The following is a 27,524-nucleotide window of genomic DNA, read 5'->3' on the forward strand; positions in this document are numbered from 1 at the left end:
ACCACCATCCCCCATCAGTGTCAGGTTACACGTGTGAGGATCATGACGTGCACAGATCCAGCCCACAAGTGTCACATCCATACATTGCTTTGTGCTGAACATGAACCTACATTGAATATTCTGAATAGCAAACAAATTGTGATTATATCTTACTTTGACATATACTATAGCCTATATTACTGTAGTTGGTGTAGTAATACAACAACTAGTAATTTAAACAACCCAATATGTACCCAAAAAGTTTTCTACAACTCTATATTAAAACTTCAATAATCCAGTTTACCACAGAGTTTATTACAGTTTACAAGTTAATCATTTATGAAGTGATGTAGCATTTATTTGTGGGAAATGCTATAAAACACTTTACTGTAGTATGGCTTAACAAACACTAAATACTATCAAGATTCTATTATGTCATATTACTAAATAGTATTATAGTGGTTACAATATTAAAATCATTCATTCATTCATTTTCCTTCGTCTTAATCCCTTTATTTATCTGGGGTTACCACTGTGGAATGAACATATCCAGCATATGTTTTACACAGCAGATGCCCTTCCAGCTGCAATCCAGTACTGGAAAACACCCACATACACTATGAGGGAGCACCCAGAGGAAACCCATGCCTACATAAAGAGAAACTGCAAACTCCACACAGAAATGCCAACTGACAGCTGAGCCACCGTGTCACCCTATCGAAATCATTTGAGAAAGGTTTTACTTTAGCAGGTGTAATAAAGCCTTTCATTAAAAACTGTATTGCATATAAACTTAGACAAGTCATGTAGACAAGTTCACATTAATAAAAAAATGAAAAACCACAACACTCACAGAAACTGTAGAGATTTTAATCAATAAGGGAACCGGTCTTTCATATTTGTTTATCTTCTGTGTCGCCAGAACCACAAGTTCCTTCCTGCCTGTAGATCTTATTTGCTCAATAGTGTGAAATCTGTGAGATCTGATGTGAAATGGGGCCTTTATTCAGGTTAAGTGTTTGCTAATAAACTATTAAGAAAGTAGATAAGACATAAATAATCAAAACTCCTAGAAGCTTAATGCTCAGATTTCATGACAGGCCCTAAGCCAGGTGAAAGGGGTGGTTCTTTTTTCTTAAATGAAAGTTAAAAATTATTCACCTTGATAGTCTACAAAACAAACCACCATTATACAATAACTTGCCTTATTACTTTAACTTGCCAAGTTAACCTAATTAACTTAGTTAAGCCTTTAAATGTCACTTTAAGCTGTATAGAAGTGTCTTGAAAAATATCAACTCAAATATTATTTACTCTCATCATGGCAAAGATAAAATAAATCAGTTATTAGAGATGAGTTATTAAAACTATTATGATTAGAAATGTGTTGAAAAAGTCTTATCTCCGTTAAACTGAAATTGGGGGAAAAAATAAACAGGGGGCAGATAATTCAGGGGAGCTAATAATTCTGACTTAAACTCTATTGCTTTTTAATGATATTTAAAACAGGATTTTTGACAGGATTAGCTTGTCAGGTGGTCTTCATAACCATGCTTTGGATGAACCAAAAACATTTCCTAGACATTTAGAATAATGAGATATAAAAAAAAACCACATTTTTAAATACAAATAACATCATAAACCATTAGAGGAAAAGGGGAATCTGCTAGTTTTCAATTAAAAACTGTAGTCACTTCACTTACTTCAGATTATATGTTTTCTTGCACAGCTGGATGTTGCACAACTGATTAGCTGAAGTCAGAGTGACAGACTTAGGACTCTGAATTGTCGAAACGCCTTTTCGATGGGTTATTTTTACAATTTATGGTGGCATTCCAGTCAAAATAGGAAAATGAGCTCATGTTTGGACAATTTTTGGACCTTTGTCAGTGAGGGGTAGGTCTTTCAATCCACCTGAACCTTCCCTGGCTACGTGCCTGCTTGACATGTCAAAGAAAAACAATATATTAAAATAGACAAATAGATAAAAACAGTTAATAAGAACAGATAAAACAATCACTGTTTACAGTAATGTTCTATAGAAAGACTCGTAGGTAATAAACATGGCGTAAAGAGAAATACCAAATCTGCATGACAAACATATTTAGTGTCATATTTTTTATATTGTAAACATGGCCATTTTGTAACTAGACATTAATTCATGACATTCAGACTCACTAAAGCTTGTGTTGTAGATTTAGTCTAATATTGTTTCATATGTGGGTGTAGTCAGCTTCATATGAGTGCTGAGGCAAACACTATGTTCAGACTGGAATACTGCCATCATTTACTGTCATATAAATCACCTGTATGTAAACTATGCTTGATTCATGCATATATACAAAACCGACCTCAAAATAAATGTAGGCCTGCTATGAGATATGAACCAGTTGACTCCAGTTGTGAATCAAACATGCAACTGGGCTATAATGTAACTCTGCCTTGGATTTCAAAGTCAAAGTCAGCTTTACTGTCAATTCACATGTAGAGGACATACAGAGAATCGCAACTGCGTTACTCTCAGACCTTAGGTACCTAACATATAATATTAATACAAAAAGTAGAGTTTTAAAAAGAAATAACGATAAATACAATTACACATATAATATAATCTAAAAATATAAGTAAAAAATAAAAAATTGTAAACATTAAAATTACACTTAAGGCCATATGGCAAGGAGTGCAAATCAGAGTTGTGCAGATGCAAGTGCAAAAATGCTGTATATTGTAAAACAGTATATAGTGCAAAAGGCTTGTAAACATGATAATTTTGATAAAGTGATAGTGAGTGTCCTAATAATATGCATTTGGTATAGTTATGCCAATGCTACTAAAAAGTTGAATAAATATAATAAACAAGTCCTTGATTTAAAAATCTGTATTTTTGTTGTGAATATAGTCAGAAATAAAACGGTAAAATAAAAAAATGTTCTTTGCAGACAACACATGAAGAACACAAACACTAATAATGGTGCAGATGAACAATGAGCACTAAATTAGACTGAGCAAATCATTTGAAGTCTGCATTCAATCCATGACAAAGACAAACTCTCTCATTCCTTTGTATTAATTCCTCTGACATTTGAGATGAGATCTGACATCTTTGAGATGAGTGCAAACTGCAGATTTCTTTTTTATTTTTTTCCTGGCAAGAAAATATGGGACAGATGGTGTGCAGAAGATGTCCTGAGTCTCTTTTCACTTTCTTGAAGAATGCAGACAAATATCACACTCAGTGGTGATGTATATGGGCACAGTTTACTAAAGGGAAATATTTCCCAAGAATGAGTTTCACTACATGGATATAGAATAGTTTGAGAATCTTGAATCTTGAATAGTTTGAGAATTTTTTTCTGTGTGCATTTTCTTTGTATGTATACGTACATACAGTTGAAGTCAGAATTATTAGCCCCCCTTTGAATTTGTTCATCTTTTTAAAAAAATATTTCCCAAATGATGTTTAACAGAGAAAGTAAATTTTCACAGTAAGTCTGATAATATTTTTTCTTCTGGAGAGAGTCTTATTTATTTCATTTCGGCTAGAATAAAAGCAGTTTGTAATTTTTTAAACACACTATTTTAAGTTCAAAATGATTAGCCCCTTTAAGCGTTATTATTTTTTGATAGTCTACACAGAACAAACCACTGTTACACAATAACTTGCCTAATTACGGTAACCTGCCTAGTAAACCTAATTAACCTATAAATTTAACTTTAAGCTGTATAGAAGTGTCAAATATTATTTACTGTCATCATGACAAAGATAAAATAAATCAGTTATTAGAAATTAGTTATTAAAACTATTATGTATAAAATGTGATGAAAAAATCTTTTCTCTGTTCAACAGAAATTGGGGAGAAATAAACAGGGGCCCTAATAATTCTGACTTCAGCTGTATGTATGTATGTATGCATATGTGTATTTTAACTATTGAGGCTAGGCGACAAGGTGGCTCAGTGGATAGCACTGTTGCCTCACAGCAAGAAGTTCGCTGGTTCGAGTCCTGGCTGGGCCAATTGGCATTTCTATGTGGAGTTTGCATGTTCGCCCATGTTTGCGTGGGTTTCCTCCGGGTGCTCCGGTTTCCCCCACAGTCCAAAGACATAAATAGGTGAATTGAAAAAGCTAAATTGGTCATAGTGTATGTGTGTAAATACGAGAGTATGTTTTTTTCCCCAGTACTGGGTTGCAGCTGAAGGGGCCTCCACTGTGTAAACCATGCTTGATAAGTTAGTGGTTCATTCCACTGTGGCGACCTCTGATAAATAAAGAAACTAAGCTGCAGGAAAATAGATGAATGAATAAACATTAAGACTATCCATTCCATGTCATAGACCCTAATTCATCTTTCTATAAAGTCAGGGAACACATATCTGAGCAAGCTTCTTTTTATATATAAAGGTCAAAGCAGCTAAAGGCTTGTGTATTTTCGGGCTCTGTGAGCTTTAACAGTCCTACAGGAGAGTGTAAGTGGGCTGTTCTCACAGCTATGCATTAATTTATCTACAACTTGCATGTTGTTTGCTGGCAAGGATTCTCAAGAACATCAAAAGCAAATACTTGATTAAAAAAGCAGTGTTTATTCTAAATTCAAACAAATTCATAATATGTTTAATGTTAAGATTAATGTATATTTCTCAGTATCTCTTTATTTTTTACAGTATTTAATATACTGAATAGATGTTAACAGAATATTGCAAAACATCAAGATGGACTTAAATCCTGATTATTTTATTGCGACATATTTGGCTGTCAGACGCTAGGTGGCGCATAAAGCGCTATTCCAGATGTGATTGAGTCAAAGCCTATGGTCAATGCTGTGACAAAGACTCAAAACATACACAAATTTGCACGACTTTCAATATGCAAAATTTATTAAATCTCTAAATCATTGTTATTTTCTTATTTTGTCATCTTCGTTTCAATGTCTTTATCTATTATATATTTATCCTTTCTCAGATCAGATAATCTGTTCATATTTCTTTGTGTTTGTTTTGATTTCTGTTGTCTTTTTCTCTTGTTTTCTTTCTTTCTTTATTGGCACCATTGTAAATAACCTTATTATGTAAATGATGTGTAGGCTACCAAGTATCTGTCTGTTATACAATAATGCTCAAATATGCTGTAAGAAAGCATAATATTTAACAGTAGTGTTGGGGGGTTGGGCAATAATATATAAGCCAATGCCCACTGTTTTTTCAGCATTATTCAAAATATCTTTTGTGCTCAACAAAAGAAAGAAACTCGAGATTGAAGCTAAGGGTGAATAAATGAACGATTTGTGAATTTCCACATTCGGGTGAACTTTCCCTTATGTAAAAACAGTCCAAATTATACACTTGGTCAATGCTGTTTGAAACACGCTGAGCTTTTGACATCTTTCTAAATTCAAATTTTTTTTCACTTTCACAAACTTTTGAAAACATTCTCTCTATAGTGACACAAGATGGCGGTAACGAGAAAGCCTTGAGAAAAACGAGATCGCCCAAACTTACAGTAGCTCAATAAACAAATAAATCTGTCATTATTTACTCACAGTATACGACACTGGTTTGTCTTTAAAACACGAATATAATGTTTATTTAACCTTTTTTTTCATGAAGCCAGAGAAGGTTTTTCTCCCTTCTTGAAAGTGGTCTCAAATCCAGATAACCTCAAGAGAATGTGCATTGTCAGGTCATTAAAATATCAAATACATTAATTAACAGACAGAAATACGTCATTAAACACTGGAGGGAAATGAAGTTTGTTACTGCCGCTGCGTGCCGCACCATTAAAAATTAATAATAAGAATATAATATTACTCCTAAAATCATAATTTAACTAAAGAATTTATAGTTTATTAGCCACGGGCAAGAGTAAACTGTTTACTGGGGGTTTTGGTGCAGTCTCTAGTGCCATATCTGAACACATTTGAAGTAAAATGAGTTTTTGACTGAACTAAGATTAAACAACATCCTCTGACACCACAGTCAAGAGAGAATCCAATTCAACACCCACAACTGAAACAGCCTCATGAATAAGAGAACATCGACAGCAAAAAAGATGACACTTTCAACCACTGACGCATTGTATCACAGATGTTAAAGAAATTCAGCGTCAGCAAATAGGCTCTGGCCCTTCTTGTACACAGCATCGGTTTAATTAACTTTTCGTGTAGACTCCAAGATATTTCTCGTCTTCTACAACATCCACTGAGACACCATTAATGCATAGAGGGGCTGTGTTCCTTAGTCCTCTTCAGGTCTACCAGCTCTTTGTTTTTGTCACATGGAGTTATGCAGTAGATAGTTCTGCTCACACTATATGACAAAATAAACCACTGTAGTCCTGTGCTCAGTTTCCTCACCACCGCTGATACAGCCAACTATAGCAGAGTCATCAGAAAATTTCTAAAGCTGGCAAGACTTTATACAATATCTAAAACTCACAGTATACAAGGTGCAGAGGAAAGGAGACAGGAAAGTACCCTGTGGAGCTCCAGTATTACAAACCACTCTGTCAGACACACAATACTGCAGTCGAACATACTGTGGTCTGCCAGTTAGGTAGTTTATTATTCATGGCACGAGGGAGGTATCCACCTGCCGCTCTCAGCTTCTCACCTATGCAGCAAAGATGGAATAATGCTGTTGAAAGCACTGGAGAAGTCAAAACATGTGACCAATAAGTTAAGACTTATCTGTTAGGAACAGGGGTGTCAAACTCTGCAGTTCTGCACAGTTTAGTTTTCAAAGCAACTCCAACATACTCACCTGTAGGTCTCAAACAAGCCTGAAGGACTCAATTAGTTTGATCAGGTGTGTTTAATTAGAGTTGGAACTAAACTATGCAGAGCTATGGCCCTCCAGGAACTGCACTGTAAAAAAAATAGGCCAGTACAACAACAACAACAACAACAACAACAAAAAACATGATCCTTATTTCCTTTCGCTTTTTCTTGTTAATGTTTGAAAACATCAGCTGCACTAGTCGAAAATTATTATTTTGTATTGTCAGTAATACAAAAAAACATTTAGGTTGGGTTAACAATTTTTTTAATAGTTTTCTGGTTAGGTGAACTACTCTGTAACAAAACTTTTTAAGTAATTTTTTTTTTTTTGTCAGCAAAACTGGAACGCCTGAAGTTGAGTGAAAAAAAAATGCTTATTTCCTTTTGTGTACTCAACTTTTGAAAACACCAGCTGTACTGACCTAAAATGTCTAAAGTGAAGTGAACAAAACAACTCTTTTGGAAATTGATACTAAGAAATACTACATTATCAGAAAAAAACAAACAGTTCAATTGACAAATGTTCATGAAACATTTATTAGACAGGAACAGGACAGGAGGTAAAACAACATAAACGGTAAACAAGACAAGGATCAAAACATGACACAACAAACAGGGAAAAATCCTGTGTAATGCTTCACAGGGAACAACAAGACTCAGCAAAGAGTCTGTGTGAATGAGGTGTCTTTATAGTCTAAGTAAACAGTCCATCATGAGCTTCCTACTGTGTGTGTGTAATCAGAAACTGGTTCCTCCATTTAAATTATTATTAAGTATTTGAATTGTCATTTAATTATTACATGATTTTACTTAGTTGTTTATGAAAAATAAATATCAATTACATTTGTTTTCTCATAATTATTATTAGATAGTTTGAGCATTTCATTTATCATTTGGTAGTTGCTTTAAAAGTTCAATTTATTACTTGATCTTTTTAGAAATTTGAATTTATTTAGAATTTTGTAAGGAAAAAACCTCCATATATATATATATATATATAGTTCACAATTTGTAGAGCAAAGGTAATTGTCTTTTTGCAAGTTTGCACCCCCACCCCCAAATACAAATGAATAATAATTTACGTTAGCATTATGGCAGTAGTATTTGGTTGTTGTTGTTACTATTATTATTTTTGTTGTTGTTGTTAGGGTTACAAATACTGCAACCTTTATTTTATCAAGTGAGGAGGTCTCAGAGTAACAACTTTAAGTAACAAGTTGGCAGAAGCTTTTTTTGGGTGAACGTGCAAAGTGTTGCTCACAAAACTAATCTGTTTAACTGAATAAAGAAAATTTTGATTAATGTTCAGTAAATGTGTTAAATGTGGTTGTACAGACATTTTAACAATTTCTTTGCTAAACCACCACCAAAAACAAACAAACAAACAAACAAAAAAGTAATTTAAACTTTTTTAATGACGTGATGATGAGTAAATGCCATCTGAATGTTAATTTTAGGATGTCCTGCCTTTTTTTCTGCCTTAATTATCCAGAAACTTCATGATTATGTTCAGCAATGATGTTCTTGGTCTGGGTAATAATACCAATATTTTCACGTGATTAGCTGTTATTGTTTAGTGGTGTTCAGCTATACTGATATCATATTCTGCTTGATAGAGCATCCATTCAGGCATTATTTTATCCATTACAGGTTTCTATGTTACTACCTCTGAAAACTAATCCAACAAGACATTTACATTTAATGTAACATTATGACAAAATCCCTGCTGACCATGTCAAGGGTCACACAAAGCTGGTATTTCTCCCCTATTGTGTTTTTCACAGATAGCCACAGAAGTTCCTTTTGTTCACTCCATATGTGCTCATTATGATGTTCGCCTGTTCAGGTAATAGCCAGAACTAAATGACTTTAAGTGTGCTCTTTTTGTGTAAATAACTAGGTGCAAGCACAAAACCTCACATATAACCCTCAGAAACAACTGCTTCATTTGAGCAGAAAGAATTTCTGAGCGGAGAGAAGAAAAACTAGGAGCAAAGGCAGCTCTCAGTGGTGTGAACGGTCAGAGTCCCTGCAGAGGCGGAGAGTGAACACATGTCAGCTCGATCAGACACCTCATGATCCATCATCACTAGTCTGAAAAGTCACCACCAGTCAAACTCAGACCACAGACTGATGCTTTACACTCAGGAATAAGTGCAGAAAAATTGCATTTTATGCAGCAGCAATATGTAATAAATAAATAAGATTAAGACAGCTGGTGGACAAACTTACATAATAACTAGCTTTTGCTCTCCTTGCAGACTGTAGCCCATTATATTACGGCACACTCAAATTGGAGACCAAGAAGGTGCTGACTCTTAACACAGCGAAAGAGCAGAATGGATGCGTTCTCTTTGAAAAGCCAGTCTGGAAGATTTTAAAAGCACTGACTGTAAAAGCAACACGCACATCAGAGTGAGTGGGGATGAAATGTTAAGAGATTTCGTAGTGCTTTACAATTAGCATGTCCATCTGTACTAATTACTTCTCACATACACTTATGCTAATATCTTTACCTACACTATAATAAAACAGTAATTTAGTGTAATTATAAGCCTCTACTCGGAATAAATATTAAAATAACACTGAACAGCCTACCTTGAGACTGAAGCTTAAATGTGGATTTTAATATTTATGTGTTTATTTAACACTTTTTAATGATGTGTTCTGATTTTTGGAAGTTTTTAGTTACACATAATAATTGTAGTTGTTTTTATATAAGTGTGAAAAAAGTTGAGACCCTTTGGAAAGGAAAACTATTTTTATTAGACTATTAAATTATTAAATTAGTTAAATTAAACTATTACATTAAGTTTTAACTGCAGGGCCGGGTTTGTTGTCTTTTCTGGTCTATTAGGTGTCTATTAACTGGTTTTGTTCCTGTCTATCTTTTAAAGAGCCTACTGTTACTCCCTTAAGTTATGTTTAAAAAGCATCCACTGGATCCATCAGTTTGAAACAAATTTTGTCCAGGCTCATTCTAATTATGCACCCTTATATACATTTCTGGAGAAAGCTAAATATATCTCAGGAGCTACTTTTTTGCAGTTTTGTTTTTGTGAATCCAGCATATGCCACTGTGAATGGTTTTTCAGATCTCAAATTTCTCCCGCAAGTGTCATTCGTGCCAGCTATTCTCACTTAAATCCACCAGAGGCTGCTGTCCACTGACTGACCAACTGACTGATAACCTTTCCCTCCCCCTTCCTTAAACCCAACCAATAGTTTTTTAAAGAGCACCAATTGACCCACCAACCCATTCCCTAAACCCAATCGACAGTTTTAAAAAGCAATCCAGAAAAAGAAAAGCCCTCACCTGATTTTTACCACATATTCAGATTTTACCACATTCTCACCCTGTTATTTACATGTTTATTTTATTTTTGCCTTTTGTTTTTGTCCTACCTGCTTTCTGGAACTGTTCTTCAAAGGACTCAAACGTTGTTGTCGCGGTCAACTCTGCTCTGCATCGCAAGTGCGCAGATGTACATGCTAGGGGCTCTATTTTAACAGTCTAGACGCAAAGTTTAAAGCGCATGACGCAAAAGCATGAGAGGCGTGTGCGAATCAACTTTTAAAATTTTAAGGATGAAAAAATACGGTTTACGCCCTGGGGCATGGCCTAACAGGGTTGTGCTTATTCTCTTAATGGGTTAAGGGTGTGTTTTGAGCATAAATGCAATAAACCAATCAGAGTCTCATCACAAATTTTCTTTAAGGAGTCAGATGTGTCACGCCATGGCACATTTGCTATTTACATGTCAGACTTTGTAGAAAAACTGAACACTTCACAAGTGAGAAAACAGTTAAACAAACCATCTGCCATGAGGAAAAAGAACAAGCCTCCTTCATTCAGTCTCTTTACTTTCTCTTTCGTGGATTAGAAAGCACTCCCCTGAAAACATCCATTAGACTACATAATAATTTTGATAATCACAAAGATTTGTTTCAAAAGTTCTAATTGCAACAAACAAATAAATGAACAATAATAACAAAATGTGGTCAAAAAACTGATTAATTTCCAAATACACGTCCTGCTCTTATGCCCCATGTGGTGATGCATACATATCCAAAACCCAACAGGTGGACAAATCTAAACTTGTTACAAATACAAATATGCATATAATAATACTGCTAATAACAATAACATTGTAATAAAAAGGCAAGTTGTTGTGAATAAACTAAAAAAAAAAGCCCCCCGAGATGAGGGATGAACTTATGTTGCATTATGCTCTGCAACACCTAGACAGACCAGGGACCCATGTGAGGATCTTGTTTGTTGACTTCAGTTTGGTTTTTAACACTAAACAAAACTTCTCCTGCCAAAACGAACTCAGCTCTCTGTGCCCACCTCTGTCTGTCAGTGGATCAACAACTTCCTAACAGATAGGCAGCAGCTTGTGAAGCTAGGAAAATTCTCATCCTGTACATGCACAATCTGCACTGGCGGCCCCCAGGGGTGTGTCCTCTCCCCATTGCTCTGTTCCCTGTACACAAATGACTGCACTTCGAAGGACTCCTCTGTCAAGCTCCTAAAGTTTGCAGATGACACCACACTTATCTCTCAGGACCTGAAGTGGGACAATCACATTGACTCCATTGTCAAAAAAGCTCAACAAAAGCTGTACTTTCTTCGTTAGCTAAAGAAGTTCAGCCTTCCAAAGGAGCTGCTGAAACAGTTCTACACCTCCATCATCGAATCAGTCATCTGCACATCAATAACTGTCTGGTTTAGCTCAGCTTCCAAATCCGACCTCCGAAGACTACGTTGAATAGTTTGGACTGCTGAGCGAATCATTGGTACAACCCTCCCTACTCTCCAAGAACTGTACATATCCAGAGCGAGCAGAAGGGCTGCCAAAATCACTCTGGAGCTCTTACACCCAGCACACTGCCTCTTTGAACCTTTACCTTTTGGTCGATGCTACAGAGCACTGCGCACCAGAACAGCACAACACAGAAACAGTTTCTTCCCTCAGACAATCCATCTCATGAACACTTGATGATAGTAATTATGGAACAGACATCACTACTTGCTATACACTTTTATACACATATACACTTATTTAACAACATACTTTATATGCCAATTTGCACATAATAGCTGCACATATAACGTTGGATATAGTAATTATATACACTTGTCAATTTGTATATTTGCATTCACCACTTACCTCTATTTTTGAAATATAATTGTTATCTGTTTTTCGTCCTGTCTCTGTAATTCCTCGTATGTGTGAACATACCTGGCAATAAAGCTCTTTCTGATTCTGAAGGCAGTGGTTCTTATAATTTTGTAGAAAATTATAATTTTTATAATACTTAAATGATTTAATTCTTTTTCATTTGCAAAGATATTTGCATATTGCTGTACATCTAGGCATCTCAGCAACATCTAGGTATTAAGACGCACAACTAAAGTGCTCTACTCTGGACTTTAGACTTCAGCTTTCAGTTGGTCAGTGGCGCAGTCTATTTTCATTCATTCATTCATTTTCTTTTCGGCTTAGTCCCCTTATTAATTAGGGGTCGCCACAGCGGTATGCACCGCTAATTTATCCAGCACGTTTTTACGCACAGATGCTCTTCCAGCCGCAACCCATCTCTGGGAAACATCCACACACACTCATTTACATTCATACACTACGGACAATTTGGCCCACCCAATTCACCTGTACCGCATGTCTTTGGTCTGTTGGGGAAACTGGAGAACCCGGAGGAAACCCACGCAAACACAGGGAGAACATGCAAACTTCACACAGAAACGGCAACTGACCCAGCCGAGGCTCGAACCAGCGACCTTCTTGCTGTGAGGCGACAGCACTACCTACTGCGCCACCCCACAGTCTATTTTAGTTCCTCAAAATAGCACCGCACCAACAATGCGCCTAAACACACCTCTTCTCTAGACCGGCACACCCATGAGTGCATATAGTGGTGCAAATGGATTTGCTATTTAATCAAAGTGGTGCACAACAGGAAAATTAGTGTTGCGCTGGTCTGTTAATAGCAACAAATCATGCCAAACACGTCTTGCGCCTTATTGTGCCCGGTGTATGAGAGGGCCCTAAATGCTGTTTATTTGTATGCAGTTGAAATAGAGATCTATTTACAAATCAAGTGAAATGATGCTTCTGCATTATTATTGCTATTAATGTGCTTTTGTTAGGGTAATTTAATTTTATGTTTTCATCTTTGATTGAAGATAATGTAGTTTTTTGTTCACACCAATAATTTTCAGGCTTTAATATTTATTTTCTGCTGATCAGCTTTTAGATCTTCTGGTTTTACAGTAATTAACATGTGAAAAACTTATTTCCTCTGTAATTGGAACAAGCTTTTTGTTCAACTTCATCTTTTTTTTCAAAAAACAAACAAACCATTTTCTAACTGACAAAACACTTGAGATGGCTGTTCATGCTTTTGTTACATTGTGTTTAGAAGGTCGTGATTCACTATACTGTGGTATTTTCAAGACTGAGATTGCTTGAAATTGTCCTATACTGAAGGCTCTTTATTGGTTTCTTGTTCAGTTCTGAAGCTTTTAGAAAAAATGCCTCGTTTATTTACACATCTTTACATTATCGGTCTTCTATTTATGTATCTGAATCATTTTTTACTTTGTTCATAAGTCTACAATCAAACAACCAAAACCTTCTGTTAATCCCACAATGGGGATTCAAGTATAAACGGGATCAAGGTTTTTCTGAGGTCGGGCCACAGTTTTGGAATAACCTTCTTTTAGAGATGAACACCTACCCTGTCAAATCTGAAGTCTCTCCTATTTTTTTCCCCCTTGGCCTGCTTAAATCTGCTTTTGTTATTTGTGGTTTCATTGTGTGTTTCTGACTAAATTCTGCTTCACTGTGTTTATATTTTCATTTTATCTGACCCTTTGCACAGCATTTTGGTCAGCTTTGTGGTTGTTTTTAAATGTGTTTTATAAAGAAATTGAACCTGAACCTTAAAATTGATTTTCATACACTCCTCACCTTACTAGCTGAACTTCTGCCACCAATATATAAATAGATATAGTCAAATTGCTGCATTTATTTATAGCAGAAAAATTTAAATATTAGTCAGTGTTTAAGCATGCAATTACTTACTAATTGAAAATGTAACCTAATAATCTTGCAAAATGTGTCTGTGTAATTTTGGGTGAGAATGGCTTGATGGCTTTAACCATCTTGAGAGTTTTGTCTGAGACTCATCATCCATTTTTCAATAATGGATGACTCAAGGGTCACTCATCTTGTCCACTAATTAGGCCACAAGGACACCTGTTGCATGTGCTGCATGATCATTCAAAGCATTTGAAGGGCACTGGAACACAAGCACACTTGCTTTCATGTTTACCTTATTCCTATTTATAAGCACACAGCAGAAACCACTATATGCTGTAGTGTGACTGTAAATGCAGACTTCAATCAAACCTTTAATGTTAATATGAGGGTAAACCATGACAAAAAGCCAACGCTGGTGAACCTAGAAATGACTGACAAGCCTTCTTGTGAATAACCAGGCCATTTCTTTAGAACCACTTGCCAGTTGCCACTCTTGTAGGTGCAATTATTCTACACCTCCACTTCCCAAGAACCATGGCTGCCTAAAGCGACAGCTCCTAAAAGCAAATCAGTCCATGGGCCCACGTAGCTGCCAATCTATAGCACCTCCTTCATAAGCAACGGCAGCACTGAGATCTCCAAAGGAGACCGAACACATTGACCTCAAGCAGAGATGATACCACCACTGTATCTGCAGGTCACAGAAAAGAAGACCTTTTGGTGAAAGTGAACTGCCCACTAATCAACCTGACATACTGTAAGGAGCTGAACGGGTGGTGGATGAGGAAGAACGTCCATGATCTCTCAACAAATTATATGAAAATCACATATTCATATAGCAGAGGCTTTTATCCGAAGAAAGAATTGTACAAGAAATATATTCTACACATTAAATAATAATATGGATGTACTAAAAAGGTTTAATTAAAGCAGGGGTGTCAAACTCAAATCATGTAGGGCCGCAGCCTTGCAGAGTTTAGTTACAGCTCTGCTCCAATGCTCCTATCTGTAGGTATCAAACAAGCATAAAGAACTCAATTAGTTTGATCAGATGTGTTCAATTAAGGTTGGAACTAAACTGTGCAGAGCTGCGGCCCTCCAGGAGCTGCGTTTGACACCTGTGAATTGAAGTAAGTGAAATTATATAGATTCATATTGAGAATAAACACTATTTACAATTAACTCAGCCATTATCATACTCTTATCTAGCATTTTGATTTTGTGTACACACATCTGGTTTGCTATAAAGAATTTTTCTGTGTAGATGAAGAATAAATGCATCAAAGTAGCTGTTTAATGGTTGTTAGAAAGGTGAAACATTGTTCAAAACTTTTTTTTTTTTAAGTATATGTGTGTGAACCCATCGGTCCTACGCCACCCAACCTGCTCCAAACTGATATCGAACCGGCGACCTTCCGCATGGGAGTCGTTTGCTTTAACAAGCAGTTTAAAGGCCATGGCCTCTAGTATCTGTCGCTAGAGCACCTTTAGAGGTCAGAGGAGTGAGGTTTACCTGCACAGCACTTATTAGCTGGCCTCTGCTACATGTGCATACATCACATAACTTACACTCACTCACTTACTCAATTTCCTTCAGCTTATTTCCTGATTTAGTCCCAGCGGAATGAACCACTAATTACTCTGGCATATGTTTTGTTTAATCTAATTTTTAAGAGGTGGATCGTTTGCTCAACCCCCAACCTGGAGGACCAGGACATACACACATACACTACAGATAGTTTAGCTCACCCAACTCACCTATAGCGCATGTCTTTGGACTGTTGGGGTAACTGGAGCACCCGCAAACCTATACAAACATGGGAAGAACATACACTCCACACAGAAATGCCAATTGACCTAGCCGGGGCTCGAACCAACGACCTTCTTGCTGTGAGGCGACAGTGCTGCCTACTGCGCCCCCCAACACTCCATACACTATCGCCAATTTATGTTTACCCAATTCACACCAAAGCCACTGGAGGAAACCCATGCAGACACAGGGAGAACAAGTAAACAGAAATGCCTTCGGGTCCAGCCGGGACTCGAATCAACAACCTTCTTGTTATAAGGTGACATTGCTAACCAAAGTGCCACCGTGCTGCCAATCAAGTATCTTACAAATAAACCTAAAGCTTTTGAAACATGTTTGATTTATTTATATACTTCATGTGGATGGTGCTGTAATCTTTAATCCCTTCAACACCCTCGGATTTGTCGCCAACTCTCAAGCTCTTTTCAAGCTTTTTTGCTCTGATAGCAGGTGATTTCTAAGATTTTAACGATGACTGACATTAAGACCTCTGTAGAATTAAATGCTGCCTTCTAGATGAAAAATGTGTTTACTTGGATCTTTTTTTTCTGATTAAAAGGAAAGAAATTAAACTACTCAACATTAAAATACAGACATGGATTGAAACTGTAAAAGGTATTTTGTTTGAGTTCATGCTCAAAACAACAAAGGGCTTTTGCAGAGCGAAGATACTGTGCTTTTTCTGCTGTCTCAGTCTCAGAATGTCTTCTTGAAGCCAGCCATTAAAACAAACTGAAAGGCGGTGTGTGTTTACCAGTGTATACTGCCACACAGACACGAGACTTGAGGTCAACACAAGACGTTTGGTCACAGGAGAAATGGTCGTGCTCATCTGAGCCTGGTTTCTCCTGACTTTTTTTCCTTTCACTTTCGTCACTAAGGGTTAGGTTACGGTTAGGTTATGTTTAGGTTTAGGTTAAGGTATGGGTTAGGATTAGGGTTAAGTTAAGATAGATTAGGTTAGGGTTATGTTAAGGTTAGGGTTGGATTAGGTTAGGGTTATGTTAGGGTTAGATTAGGGGTTAGGGTTTGATTAGGCGTTTGGCCACAGGAGAAATGGTTGTGCCCATCTGAGCCTGGATTCTCATGAGTTTTTTCTTTTATTTTTATCACCTAGGGTTAGGTTACAGTTAGGATCAGGTTAGGGTTACCATTTTGGTTAGAGTTAGATTAGGGGTTAGAGTTGACGTTAGGTTAGGGTTAGATTAGGGTTAGCATTAGGTTAGGGTTAGATTAGGGGTTAGGGTTAAGAATTAGGTTAAGGTTAGATTAGGGGTTAGGGTTAGTGTTAGCATTAGCGTTAGGTTAGGGGTTAGGGTTGGGTTAGACGTTTGGCCGCAGGAGAAGTTGGTCTAAGCCTGGTTTCTCTTGAGTTTTTTCTTTCACTTTTCCTCACTTTGGATTAGAGTTGGGATTAGGTTAGGGTTGAGGTTAGGTTAGGGTTAAGATTAGGGTTAAGTTACGGTTAGGGTTAGGATCAGATATAGAGTTAGGAGTGTGGGTTAGTGTTAGGGTTAGTTTGTTCCTCGAAACTGTTGCCTACAGGCTTGTTTGGCTGAAACAGGTGGAGCTGCACAATGGTGGATTTGTTCTTTCAGCAGTGACATTTGCATTACACTGAACTGAACTAAAGTCAAGATGTTTAATTCATCAGAACTTCATTAATGTTAACGTGCTTTGATAAAACATACATTATAAAGAATAAAATTAAATCTAGAAATAAACAAGATTTCTGGAGTTTCATTGATTTAATCTAAAATATCTTATTTTGTGTTCTGAAGATGAACAAATATCTCAGGGGTCTGGAAAGACACAAGGGTGAGTAATAGATTTTTTTTTGGAGGGGAGGTGGGTGTGAACTAATCCTTTTATGTTTGTTATGTCCTTATGGAGTAACATGAACTAACTCAGCGATGTTTTCACAATGTAGGCTGTCATTGGAGAGACAAAAACCTGTCAGATTTTTTTTTTTATATATATAAATGTCTTCAGTTGTGTTCTGAAGATGAACAAAGGTCTTGGGTTTGGAACAGCATAAGAGTAATTCATGATGATATTTAAATTTTTGGGTGAATTAACCATTCCAAAAATACTGTCACAAAACTTAGAAAGTGAAAAGTGTGTGTGTGACACAGTGGCTGTTGTGACACCAATGACAGTTGTCATTTCTCTATGGAGTTTGTATGTTCTCCCTGTGTTCGTGTAAGTTTCCTCTGAGTGCTTCGGTTTTTCCTACAGTCCAAAGACATGCGCTATAAGTGAATCAATTAAACTAAAATTGCTGTAGTGTATGAGTGCATATGCAGTGTATAGGTGTGTCCTAGTACTGGGTTGCAGCTGGAAGGGCATCCACTGTATATGCAGGATAAGTTGACAGTTCATTCCACTGTGGCGACCCCTGATTACTAATGGGACTAAGCCAAAGGAAAAAGAATGAATGAGCAAAGTGAAAAACTGAAAAGGGCCTTGGCACAGTTATCGTGTATTTGTAAGGATTTGTCTTTCAGACATGTCTTTAAGAACTGTGATTAGCCTTTTATATTTATTCTATATTTTACATCTCATTTGCAATGGTTTTACAATCGACTATTATAAGCACATTTGTAGCTAACCACTTAAATCCCTCAACAAAACTTCAGATCAGAGCAGGAGTTTGCATATAGACAGGCTTCTGCTTTCTGAATAAAACATCTCTCCATCTTTTGTGAAAAAGACGTCTCCTTCCTGCGAGGAAACATATGAAAGCCAAGAAAAAACCGATGAACAGGAAGACCAGAAACTTCAGCCTATAATTATGTGATGCTTCCAAACCGTCATTCACATGATATGCCTATGGTCCCCACTTCTTGCAATTAACATGAATTAGTGAGTGTTTGTGAATGAGGTGAGCAGAAAAAGAGAGAGAGAGAGACTGTGATGTAAGTGTGTGGAGAGACTACACATCTGTTACTGTTTGGTACAACACAAGCACCATGATTATCTATTTTGGTAAACTCAAGTAGGTTTTGTAGCATCTCGTCATTGTCTAATTTCCCTTCATAGCCAGATGTTTCTCAATGAATGCCGGTCAAATTGATGATTGTTAAGAAGGCCTTAATGCTTTTTTGGAAAGGTTTTGCACCCCATACACTGACTCTCATGTTGTTTATTTCGGTTCATTTCGGGTTCTTTGTGTGCCATCTCTCAGCACATCTGTATACAGAAACATCTCTCATAAAGTCTCTCATTACTGACTCTCAGAAAGAGCGCAAGGTGTTCAACAAAAATGCTTTTGTGCCTTCTAAGATGACAATGGGACTACAGATCCAGAAGGGAATATGACAACTCACAATGTGCCAGCTCCAAAAACAAGATGCTCTCTCACAAAAGCTTAAATGCTCTCTATTTCTGCAGTGGTCAGTCAATCATTCACAACAGGCCGTGTTTACTTTGTCTTTGCGGTCTATTCACTCCGTGACCTGAATATGATTTCACAAGAGGATATCAGACAGGCTTAAGATGAAATGATTATGGTCTATTCAGAGAGACAGAGAGTCTGGCAAAAAAAGAGAAGTGTATTATTTCAATGTAAAAGCTGATCATTACTTCATTACTTATGCAATGGATTTACGTTATTAAACAGTGCATGAATAGTTAAACGCAACATAACGTCTTTCTGTGTACTGCTAAAAAAGCAGCTGTGTGTTTTCTACGCAGTTGCTCATTAGTCCCGGAGCAGCTTTCACGTCTCTTTAGTTGATTCTCAAGAGATGTGGCATTTAATTCTCCATGCATTTACTTGACCTTCCTGGCCATTTACTTTAATTTCTTGCTGTTTGTTTCAGGCGCAGTGTTTTTAATTATGACAAAACTCTGTTATATCACATTTTAGGTTTAGTGGTCCAGCGAGATGGTACAAAGTAAATGTCATCTGCTGTTTCAGAACCGTTTAGGCAAGGTAATCTCCCAAAATAAGCACCACTATTCACAGGTAAAGCTGCTATTCGTTCTGCTGGTGTATGATTGCAGGATTTTACCTTGCCGTGGGTGTGAGGATAATCTCTGAGATGTTGAGCTATACTGATGAAGACATCAAGATCCTTATCCCTCTGCTTCTGTTCAGGCACTTGATACTGAAAAACAGAGGAGTTTTGGAAAAATACACTACAGAACGTCATTGGAGTAATATGAAAAATAATGGACTTGATCTGTAAACTTTTTAATCATTGTAAAAAAATGGCTGTCAATGATGGTGGTACAATTTACAGATCGAGCACAAAAGCACACAGCAGTGAAAATCTAATCTACACCAAGAGTTCCCGTCAAATTGAGTCAACAGCACTATTCGACACTGAATTTTGTTATTTGAATCAGGTTGTTTACCACAAAACATTGTCTTTTGGTTCGACTTATCATGTTTCAAAAGTGTGGCAAGTTTGATGAACTCTTTTTATAATATACTTCATATTTGAGGTGTGTGGCTCCCACATACACAGTACACCAGAGGATTAGACAACACTAAATCCATTATAAATAGGGCAGTAATAATATTCAATAGCGTAGCCTGCTTTACTAGTCCTACCGTATAAGGTCATTCCACAGAAATGTCTGTTTAATAGAAATATTATTCTTGGAAAACTCTTTATAGGCTTATTATTAGTCATTGTGTTTTTTCAATAACCCTTTAACTACCCCACCAAAAAAAAGTTTAGATTGCCTTTCTTAGCTCCTAATGTAGCTAGTTAACATGCTCAATGCATTTTATTTCAACACGTCTCATAGTTTCTAAAATATCAGGCTCTAGCAAATGGTAGATATGTCGGTTTATGGTTAAAGTACCGGAATTAATACTATGAAGTATACTATACTATATAATATATTATGAAATTCAGAAAATATGAAATGTATGATAAAAGAAAAAGATAACATAGATAAAAAATTAAAATAAAAATGTTTTGAATACCAAATCATCTTTATTTTTTAAAGTATGCCATATTTTGGATTCTCATTTAACATTTTTAAAAATAAAATCAAGTGTATGAATAAAATCAATAAAATACAATAAAATCAAGGATCAAGTTTAATAGTGCAACAGGATTATGTTTGTTAGATTTTTTTGTAAACCAACAATTGTGTGTAATGTAAACCATTATCAAAAAGATTCTTAAAATTACTTTAACAGTCATTTTTAAAACAGTAAAACATGGTCAACCATTTCTTATTTATAACTCCATTGTCTCTTTTCAGCTATCAGATGTTTGTCATATGTATCTCATGATTTCATAAAAAGCTTTTAGTTGGTGTGACTGGTGGTATGACCTCCTTTGTTGTTTGGGAATGTTAAAAATAACCCTCACTAACAAATTTAAATAGCACTTTTAACAAACATGATTAATATAATAACAAATTAATTATTTAATAACAAACGTTATTATTTTCCTGTAACTCTGACTGAATGTCACAGTCAGACATTCATTCATTCATTTTTTTGTCGGATTAGTCCCTTTATTAATCTGGGGTCGCCACAGCGAAATGAACCGTCAATTTATCCAGCACGTTTTTACGCAGCGGATGCCCTTCCAGCCGCAACCCATCTCTGGGAAACATCCACACACACACTAATACACTACGGACAATTTAGCCAACCCAATTCACCTGTGCCGCATGTCTTTGGACTGAGCACCCGGAGGCAACCCACGCAAAGGCAGGGAGAACATGCAAACTCCAAACAGAAACCCCAACTGAGCCGAGGTCCAAACCAGCGATCTTCTGGCTGTGAGGCGACAGCACTACCTACTGCACTACTGCCTCGCCCACAGTCAGACATGTCTTTCTTCTTTTCATTCTAAAGAATATTTTATTAAACCTTTATTGGCAAAAATAGGCCTAACACCAGTGACAAAATCTTCAAAAATGTACTAAATTTTAATATCTCATTTATGTGTTTTCATGAAGTCAGATATTGATTGAATAATATGGTCTAAGTTTAAATGTTAGGTTAAATATAGATTTTTGGACATTCCCATTCTCCTTTTCCATCCCAAAAAGAAAGTTTCTGTGGACCGACCCAGAGGTTTTTAGGCATGGTTTAGTCGGTTAAATCGAGTGAAAACAAGCTTGGTCAGGCGATTAACGATTAAATGCCCTGACCACTAGTCTGACCGAGTGGGTGACCAGCCAAGACTGATCACATTTGCTTTAGTCATTTCCTTTTCAGGAGATTTTACACTTCTGATTTTAATCGACTCTTGGATTGGATTTCTGAGCAAGTTAAATCGGGCATGCTGTGGGAGGCGGTGATACAGAAAACTGGACTGTTATCACAGAGATGCAGAGCATCTATGACAACAAGAGCTGGGCGTTTGACACCCTTAAGCAATCCTGGATGAACACTTATAACTAACGCAGTCATCGACATCAGACCGAGCGGCGTTCAATCAGCAGCCAATCAACGCGCTTCCACGCTGATATAAAAGCCGCGTTCGCCGCGCCGCGCTCCGAACTGTGAATGAGCAGCTCGCAGTCTCCGTCGGGCGCGCGGATGGCGCGGACGATTTTACGCGCACACCGTCAAGCATAATTGCTTGTTGAAAGCGGCAAAGCACAATGCAGTCCTCTTTATTGTCCGTGGCGCACTCTCCCGGGATACCTACAGCTGTTTCATTGATGTGGAAATCAGGAAACCATCAGTCGTCCAACTGGTCTGGGATGGAGAGAGAAAACGCGACGAGTCTCGCAGACTTGGACACCTTTGAGAACCGGCGCGCGCAGTACGGCCAGTTTTCTCCATCCACCTCCATATTCCTGACGGTGCTCATGACACTGCTGGTGTTCGCCACCGTCCTTGGGAACGCGCTAGTCATTTTAGCCTTTGTGGTGGAGAAAAGTTTACGCACACAAGGCAACTTTTTCTTTTTGAATTTGGCTATAGCAGACTTTCTTGTCGGTGAGTGATATTGATGAGGTTTCTATGTGTGCATAGGGATTTCGTGAGCCTCAAGTGTTTATGTGTGTTTTTAATGGATTTTCAGGCGGGTTTTGCATCCCCGTGTATATTCCGTACGTCCTGACGGGTGAGTGGAGACTGGGCAGAGGGCTGTGCAAACTGTGGCTGGTGGTGGATTATATGTTGTGCACCGCGTCAGTCTTCAACATCGTGCTCATCAGTTTCGACAGGTTTCAGTCCGTCACGAAAGCGGTGAGTCCTGCGCAAACCCCCACACCTACTGTCCTTCGGAGATATTTATTAGACTCTTACAAACGCGTGTATTCGAAGTGATTTCATATATGAAAAACCATTTTGGTTCCCCCACCAAAACAAATTAACTTATGAAGAATTAATTTTCTCGGTGTGAAGAACATTATTAATATTCAATCAATTTTTACTGCACAAAAGACCTTTTCGGGGATGAAAAAGTTTAAAGGTCTTTCTGGAAACCATCAATGCCAATAAAGCTCTCCATATATAGAATGGTTACCCAATAATTAACATTTATTTACAGTTTACGAAGTGGGTCTAAATCATTTTCTTTTGAACACAAATAAAGTATTTTGAAGGATGTTGGAAACAGGTAGCAGTTGACGACCATAGATAAAACACAAAATCTCAACAACAACAACAAAAAAAAATAATAATAAAAAAAATAAAAAAATTCTTAAGTCAGTGGCTACAGCTTTTAAACATTCTTCCAAATATCTATTGTGCTCAACAAAAGGACGAAACAGGTTTGATGGGGAGTAAATGATGACAAAATTTTCATTTGAAACAAAATACATTTAAATGCATTCTTTCTGAAACGCTGCAATGTGAACACCAAGAACATTTATGATCAACGTTTTAAAACACGGCTGATTTGTCAGACCTGATTGGTGTTCGAGAATGGAAATTCAAACTTACACACCTAAACCACAATTGACAATAACTGCATTTATTTGTTTAATTGTGTCATTATTTACTCATCCTACATGTGTCCAAACCAGGTAATGTTCCTTCTTCAGTTGAACACAATGGTAGACATACAGAAGAATGTATGAAAAAACAGCTATTGTATTGCAAAGTATATTTTGCTCCTACTACAGGTGTCAATGTATGCTTTTTTTCTAGCAATCTGCAGAATATACTATTTTGTGTTCAACAGAAGAAAAAAACACATTTTTTGGCGGAGAAATATCCCTTTAATACCACTGAGATGAGCACAAAATAACAACAGTACAAGGATGAGGCCATGTTTACCAAAATATGAAAATTATGACATCATTTACTCATCCTCATGTCATTCCAAAGCTGCACAACATTTTTTTCTGAACCAAAAATGTAAAAAGGTTGTTTGTCCACACATTACATGTCAATGGGGTCCAACATTGTTTTGGAGCTTTTTCTGTCAGTAACAAGTTGCCTATACACAAAAATAAAGCACAACACAGTAAATGTCAGAAGTGGATTACACGTATAATTCCACAGTGAATATATTTAATGTTTAGATTTAAACTAAGAAGTAATCACGTCATCTGAATGATTTAGTCCAGCACTAGATGTTTTTACACATCATCAAATGTACATAACTTGAACAGAAACACACACACATTTACATTTAGCAATCATCTGTCAACATTTATTTACATCCCAGTAGGCAGACGCTCACAAAAGCGTGAATCTCCTCATGTCTGCCTGAGACAAATGCACTGTGACGTCCATTTAATCAGAATGTTTAATTATTTCAGCTAGCAACCAGAGTGTAATGTTCAAGTCATTTAATCTGTCCATCCATCCTCAAGTGTAATCCGCCTAAGAATTCAGCTACAAATGTGTGCATTGCAGGTGAGCTACCGCTGTCAGAAGGGGATCACCAAGGACGCTGTTCTGAAGATGCTGTGCGTGTGGCTGGCTGCGTTCCTCCTTTATGGCCCCGCTATTATCAGCTGGGAACACATCACAGGAGGAAGCGTAGTGCCAGACGGAGAGTGCTATGCCGAATTTTACTTCAACTGGTATTTTCTGATGACTGCCTCCACTGTGGAGTTCTTCACGCCGTTCATAAGCGTCACTTACTTCAACCTCAGCATTTACATCAACATCCGCAACAGGTGCGCCATGAGGGAGGAACAGCCCACTTACGTTCGGCTCAGGAGCTTCAAGATGAAGCCTCTTGGTGCTGGCGATGTCCAGCGAGTGTTTTTCGTGAGGCCTGTGGAGGAAAGCAGGGTCGCAGACTTGGCCTCGAGGTCACGGTGCTGCCGATTGGCTTCAACCGCTAAAGTGTCCGCCGCAGAGTTCGGCAATGGCAGACAGTCCAAACGAAGAGACAGCACTCTCGCAGACTTGCCTCCTCTGCAGGTGGAAGAGCGGATTCTGGCGGCCAGCGAGGCTCAGTTTCATTACGTGGATCATTCAGCTGGACCACACAGACACCGTCCGGACATGGTGGCCAGTCTAGCCAACCGTTTCCGCCTTTCTAGAGATAAAAAGGTGGCCAAGTCTCTGGCGGTGATAGTTTGTGTGTTTGGACTCTGTTGGGCGCCCTACACACTGTTGATGATCATTAGGGCTGCGTGTCATGGTCAGTGTGTCCAACATTACCTTTATGAGATCTCATTCTGGCTGCTGTGGATCAACTCGTCCATCAACCCAATCCTGTATCCCCTGTGTCACAGCAGCTTCAAAAGAGCCTTCAGCAAATTACTGTGTCCGAGCAAGACAAAAATACAACCTCAGAACATTGACCAGAAGTATTAGATTGATGAGGATGAGCACATCCACCTTTTTATTCTTCCTTTTTAATGTCATTGTAATTAGAAGTACTGAAGAGTAGCACATTTTCTTTGTGTTCATTGTCAGACCTTGTATTTGTTCCATTTTTCCAATGTGAAACCATGGCTATACACTACATAACAAAAGTCTTGTCATCGATCCCAGTTGTAAGAGCAACAAATAAAAACTTGCCTCCTAGTTGATCATTTGGAAAAGTGGCAAAAGGTAAATCTTTTTCTGATGAATCATCTGTTGAACTGCATCCCAATCATTACAAATACTGCAGATAACCTGCATGGACCTATTCTCACAGAAATTTGTCAAATTTGGTAAAGGAAAAATCATGGCTTGGGGTTACATTCAGTATGGGGGTGTATGAGAGATCTGCAGAGTGGATGGAAACATCAACAGCCTGAGGTATCAAGACATTTGGTCTGCCCATTACATTACAAATCACAGGAGAGGGCAAATTCTTCAGCAGGATAGCGCTCCTTCTCATACTTCAGCCTCCACACCAAAGTTCCTGAAAGCAAAAAAGGTCAAAGTGTTTCAGGATTGGCCAGCCCAGTCACCAGACATGAACATTATTGAGCATACCTGGGGTAAGATGGAGGAGGCACTGAAGATGAATCTAAAGAATCTTGATGAACTCTGGGAGTCCTGAAAGAACGCTTTCTTTGCAATTCCAGGTGACTTTATATATAAGTCATTAGACAAGAGTCATTGCAGAGATGTAGTGTATGGATACAGTCCTCTAAGCTCATGGGAGTCATACACTATATGAATTATTTTTCCACAGCACCATGACTTTATATTCTATACTGAACATTATTTCTGTTAAGTGAAAAGACTTCTGTCTAAGCAAAGTCAGACCATTAAATCATTCAAAATCAAGGCATGATCATATTTCATTTTGGTAAAATAATCGTAATCTAGAGGTCTTTGCCTTTCATATAAGCCACTTCTGATACCAAATGATCAACTAGAAGTCAAGTTACTATTTGTTCTTCCTAAAACTTGAATAAACGACAAGGCTTTTGTCAGGTTGTGTCTTTCTTCCAGATTCTATGATGGATTATTAGTTTGTTCATATTTTCATAAATGTACAAAGTGTCTCAGTGCCATGTTTAACTTTGTAAGTATTTTTTTTATTAATACATGTCAAAATAAACCGTTTTAGTGATTTTATGAACCATTATACCTCTTGAAACCTTGGTTTGCAGCGAGAACAGTTGAGACGACATATAGACCACACTGTCCATGATAACTGTACGGCGATTCCACATGACAGACGTCCAGGAATTGCTGGCGAAGTCTGTAGTTCCCCTAGCAACTGCGGGACAGGCTAAATACAGACACATGACTCATTTCTTATGATCATATCAAGGTAACCAATTTATGCTAGATTATTTTAGGGCTTATAGCAAAGTCTGAACACTTGTCTCTAATCAGCAGTAATCAGATGTACAATGTTTTGAGATATTTTGTTCAAACCCAGAGAGATACAGAAAATGAGTCAGAAAACCAATAGACAAGCACTTTTTACATCTGCATGTATTAAACTGTAACCAGTGACATCAATACCAACATTTATTGTAGAATTTGACTTCAAGTTATTCTTACAGTTTAGAAAAGTTGAAGATGACATGAACTGGAAATTCAAAGCGGTTGTGAATAATTTAACTATGTCTGTTTAGTTTATTTAGATTTTATGTTTTATCAAATGATGCAGAATTTCAATGTTAAGTTTGATCAAACCTCACAATTTCTTTAGTGAGTCAGTTTTACATTCATTTTTGAAGCACAATGGCCACATAAATCCAACTACTGATGGATAGAACCGAGCCTACATTTTATTCTGTTTTGATATCATGTTGAAATTGTAAAATGTGAAATAATGTTCCAAATGCCAAAACTTTGATCTTTCATCTTTAAATAAACATAAAATACCATATAAAATATAAATATATATATTTTTTCTTGTCATTTTCAAATAAGAATTAGCCGTTTTAATGACTTAGCCCTGCTTTTTTTGAAAGAACTGGAAAACTTCCATCCAGAATGTAATTTTTTTTAGAGGTCCTTCCATGTGTAACAGGATCAAAAGCCATTCTCAAATATTATATAAAAAAATGATATAAACTGGCAGTGAGGTTATCAAAAAGTACGCTG

At 37.2% G+C, this 27,524-nt stretch overlaps 1 protein-coding gene across 1 annotated transcript; it reads left to right on the plus strand.

Moving 5' to 3' along the window:
* Window positions 1-22,210: 22,210 nt before the first annotated feature.
* Window positions 22,211-25,337, plus strand: hrh3 (histamine receptor H3). Its single transcript, NM_001025518.1, has 3 exons — window positions 22,211-22,550; window positions 22,636-22,802; window positions 24,423-25,337. The coding sequence occupies exons 1-3, from the start codon at window positions 22,211-22,213 to the stop codon at window positions 25,335-25,337; spliced, it is 1,422 nt and encodes a 473-aa protein (NP_001020689.1).
* Window positions 25,338-27,524: the final 2,187 nt, after the last annotated feature.

Source organism: Danio rerio, chromosome 7 (assembly GCF_049306965.1).
Source record: "Danio rerio strain Tuebingen ecotype United States chromosome 7, GRCz12tu, whole genome shotgun sequence".
Classification (NCBI taxonomy): domain Eukaryota; kingdom Metazoa; phylum Chordata; class Actinopteri; order Cypriniformes; family Danionidae; genus Danio; species Danio rerio.

Bases quoted from the DNA above. Each gene is read 5' to 3' on its own strand.
- hrh3 (NM_001025518.1), top strand. From the start codon at position 22,211: ATGCAGTCCTCTTTATTGTCCGTGGCGCACTCTCCCGGGATACCTACA. The intron at 22,551-22,635 runs GTGAGTGATATT...ATGGATTTTCAG, and splicing joins TATAGCAGACTTTCTTGTCG to GCGGGTTTTGCATCCCCGTG. The intron at 22,803-24,422 runs GTGAGTCCTGCG...TGTGCATTGCAG, and splicing joins TTCAGTCCGTCACGAAAGCG to GTGAGCTACCGCTGTCAGAA.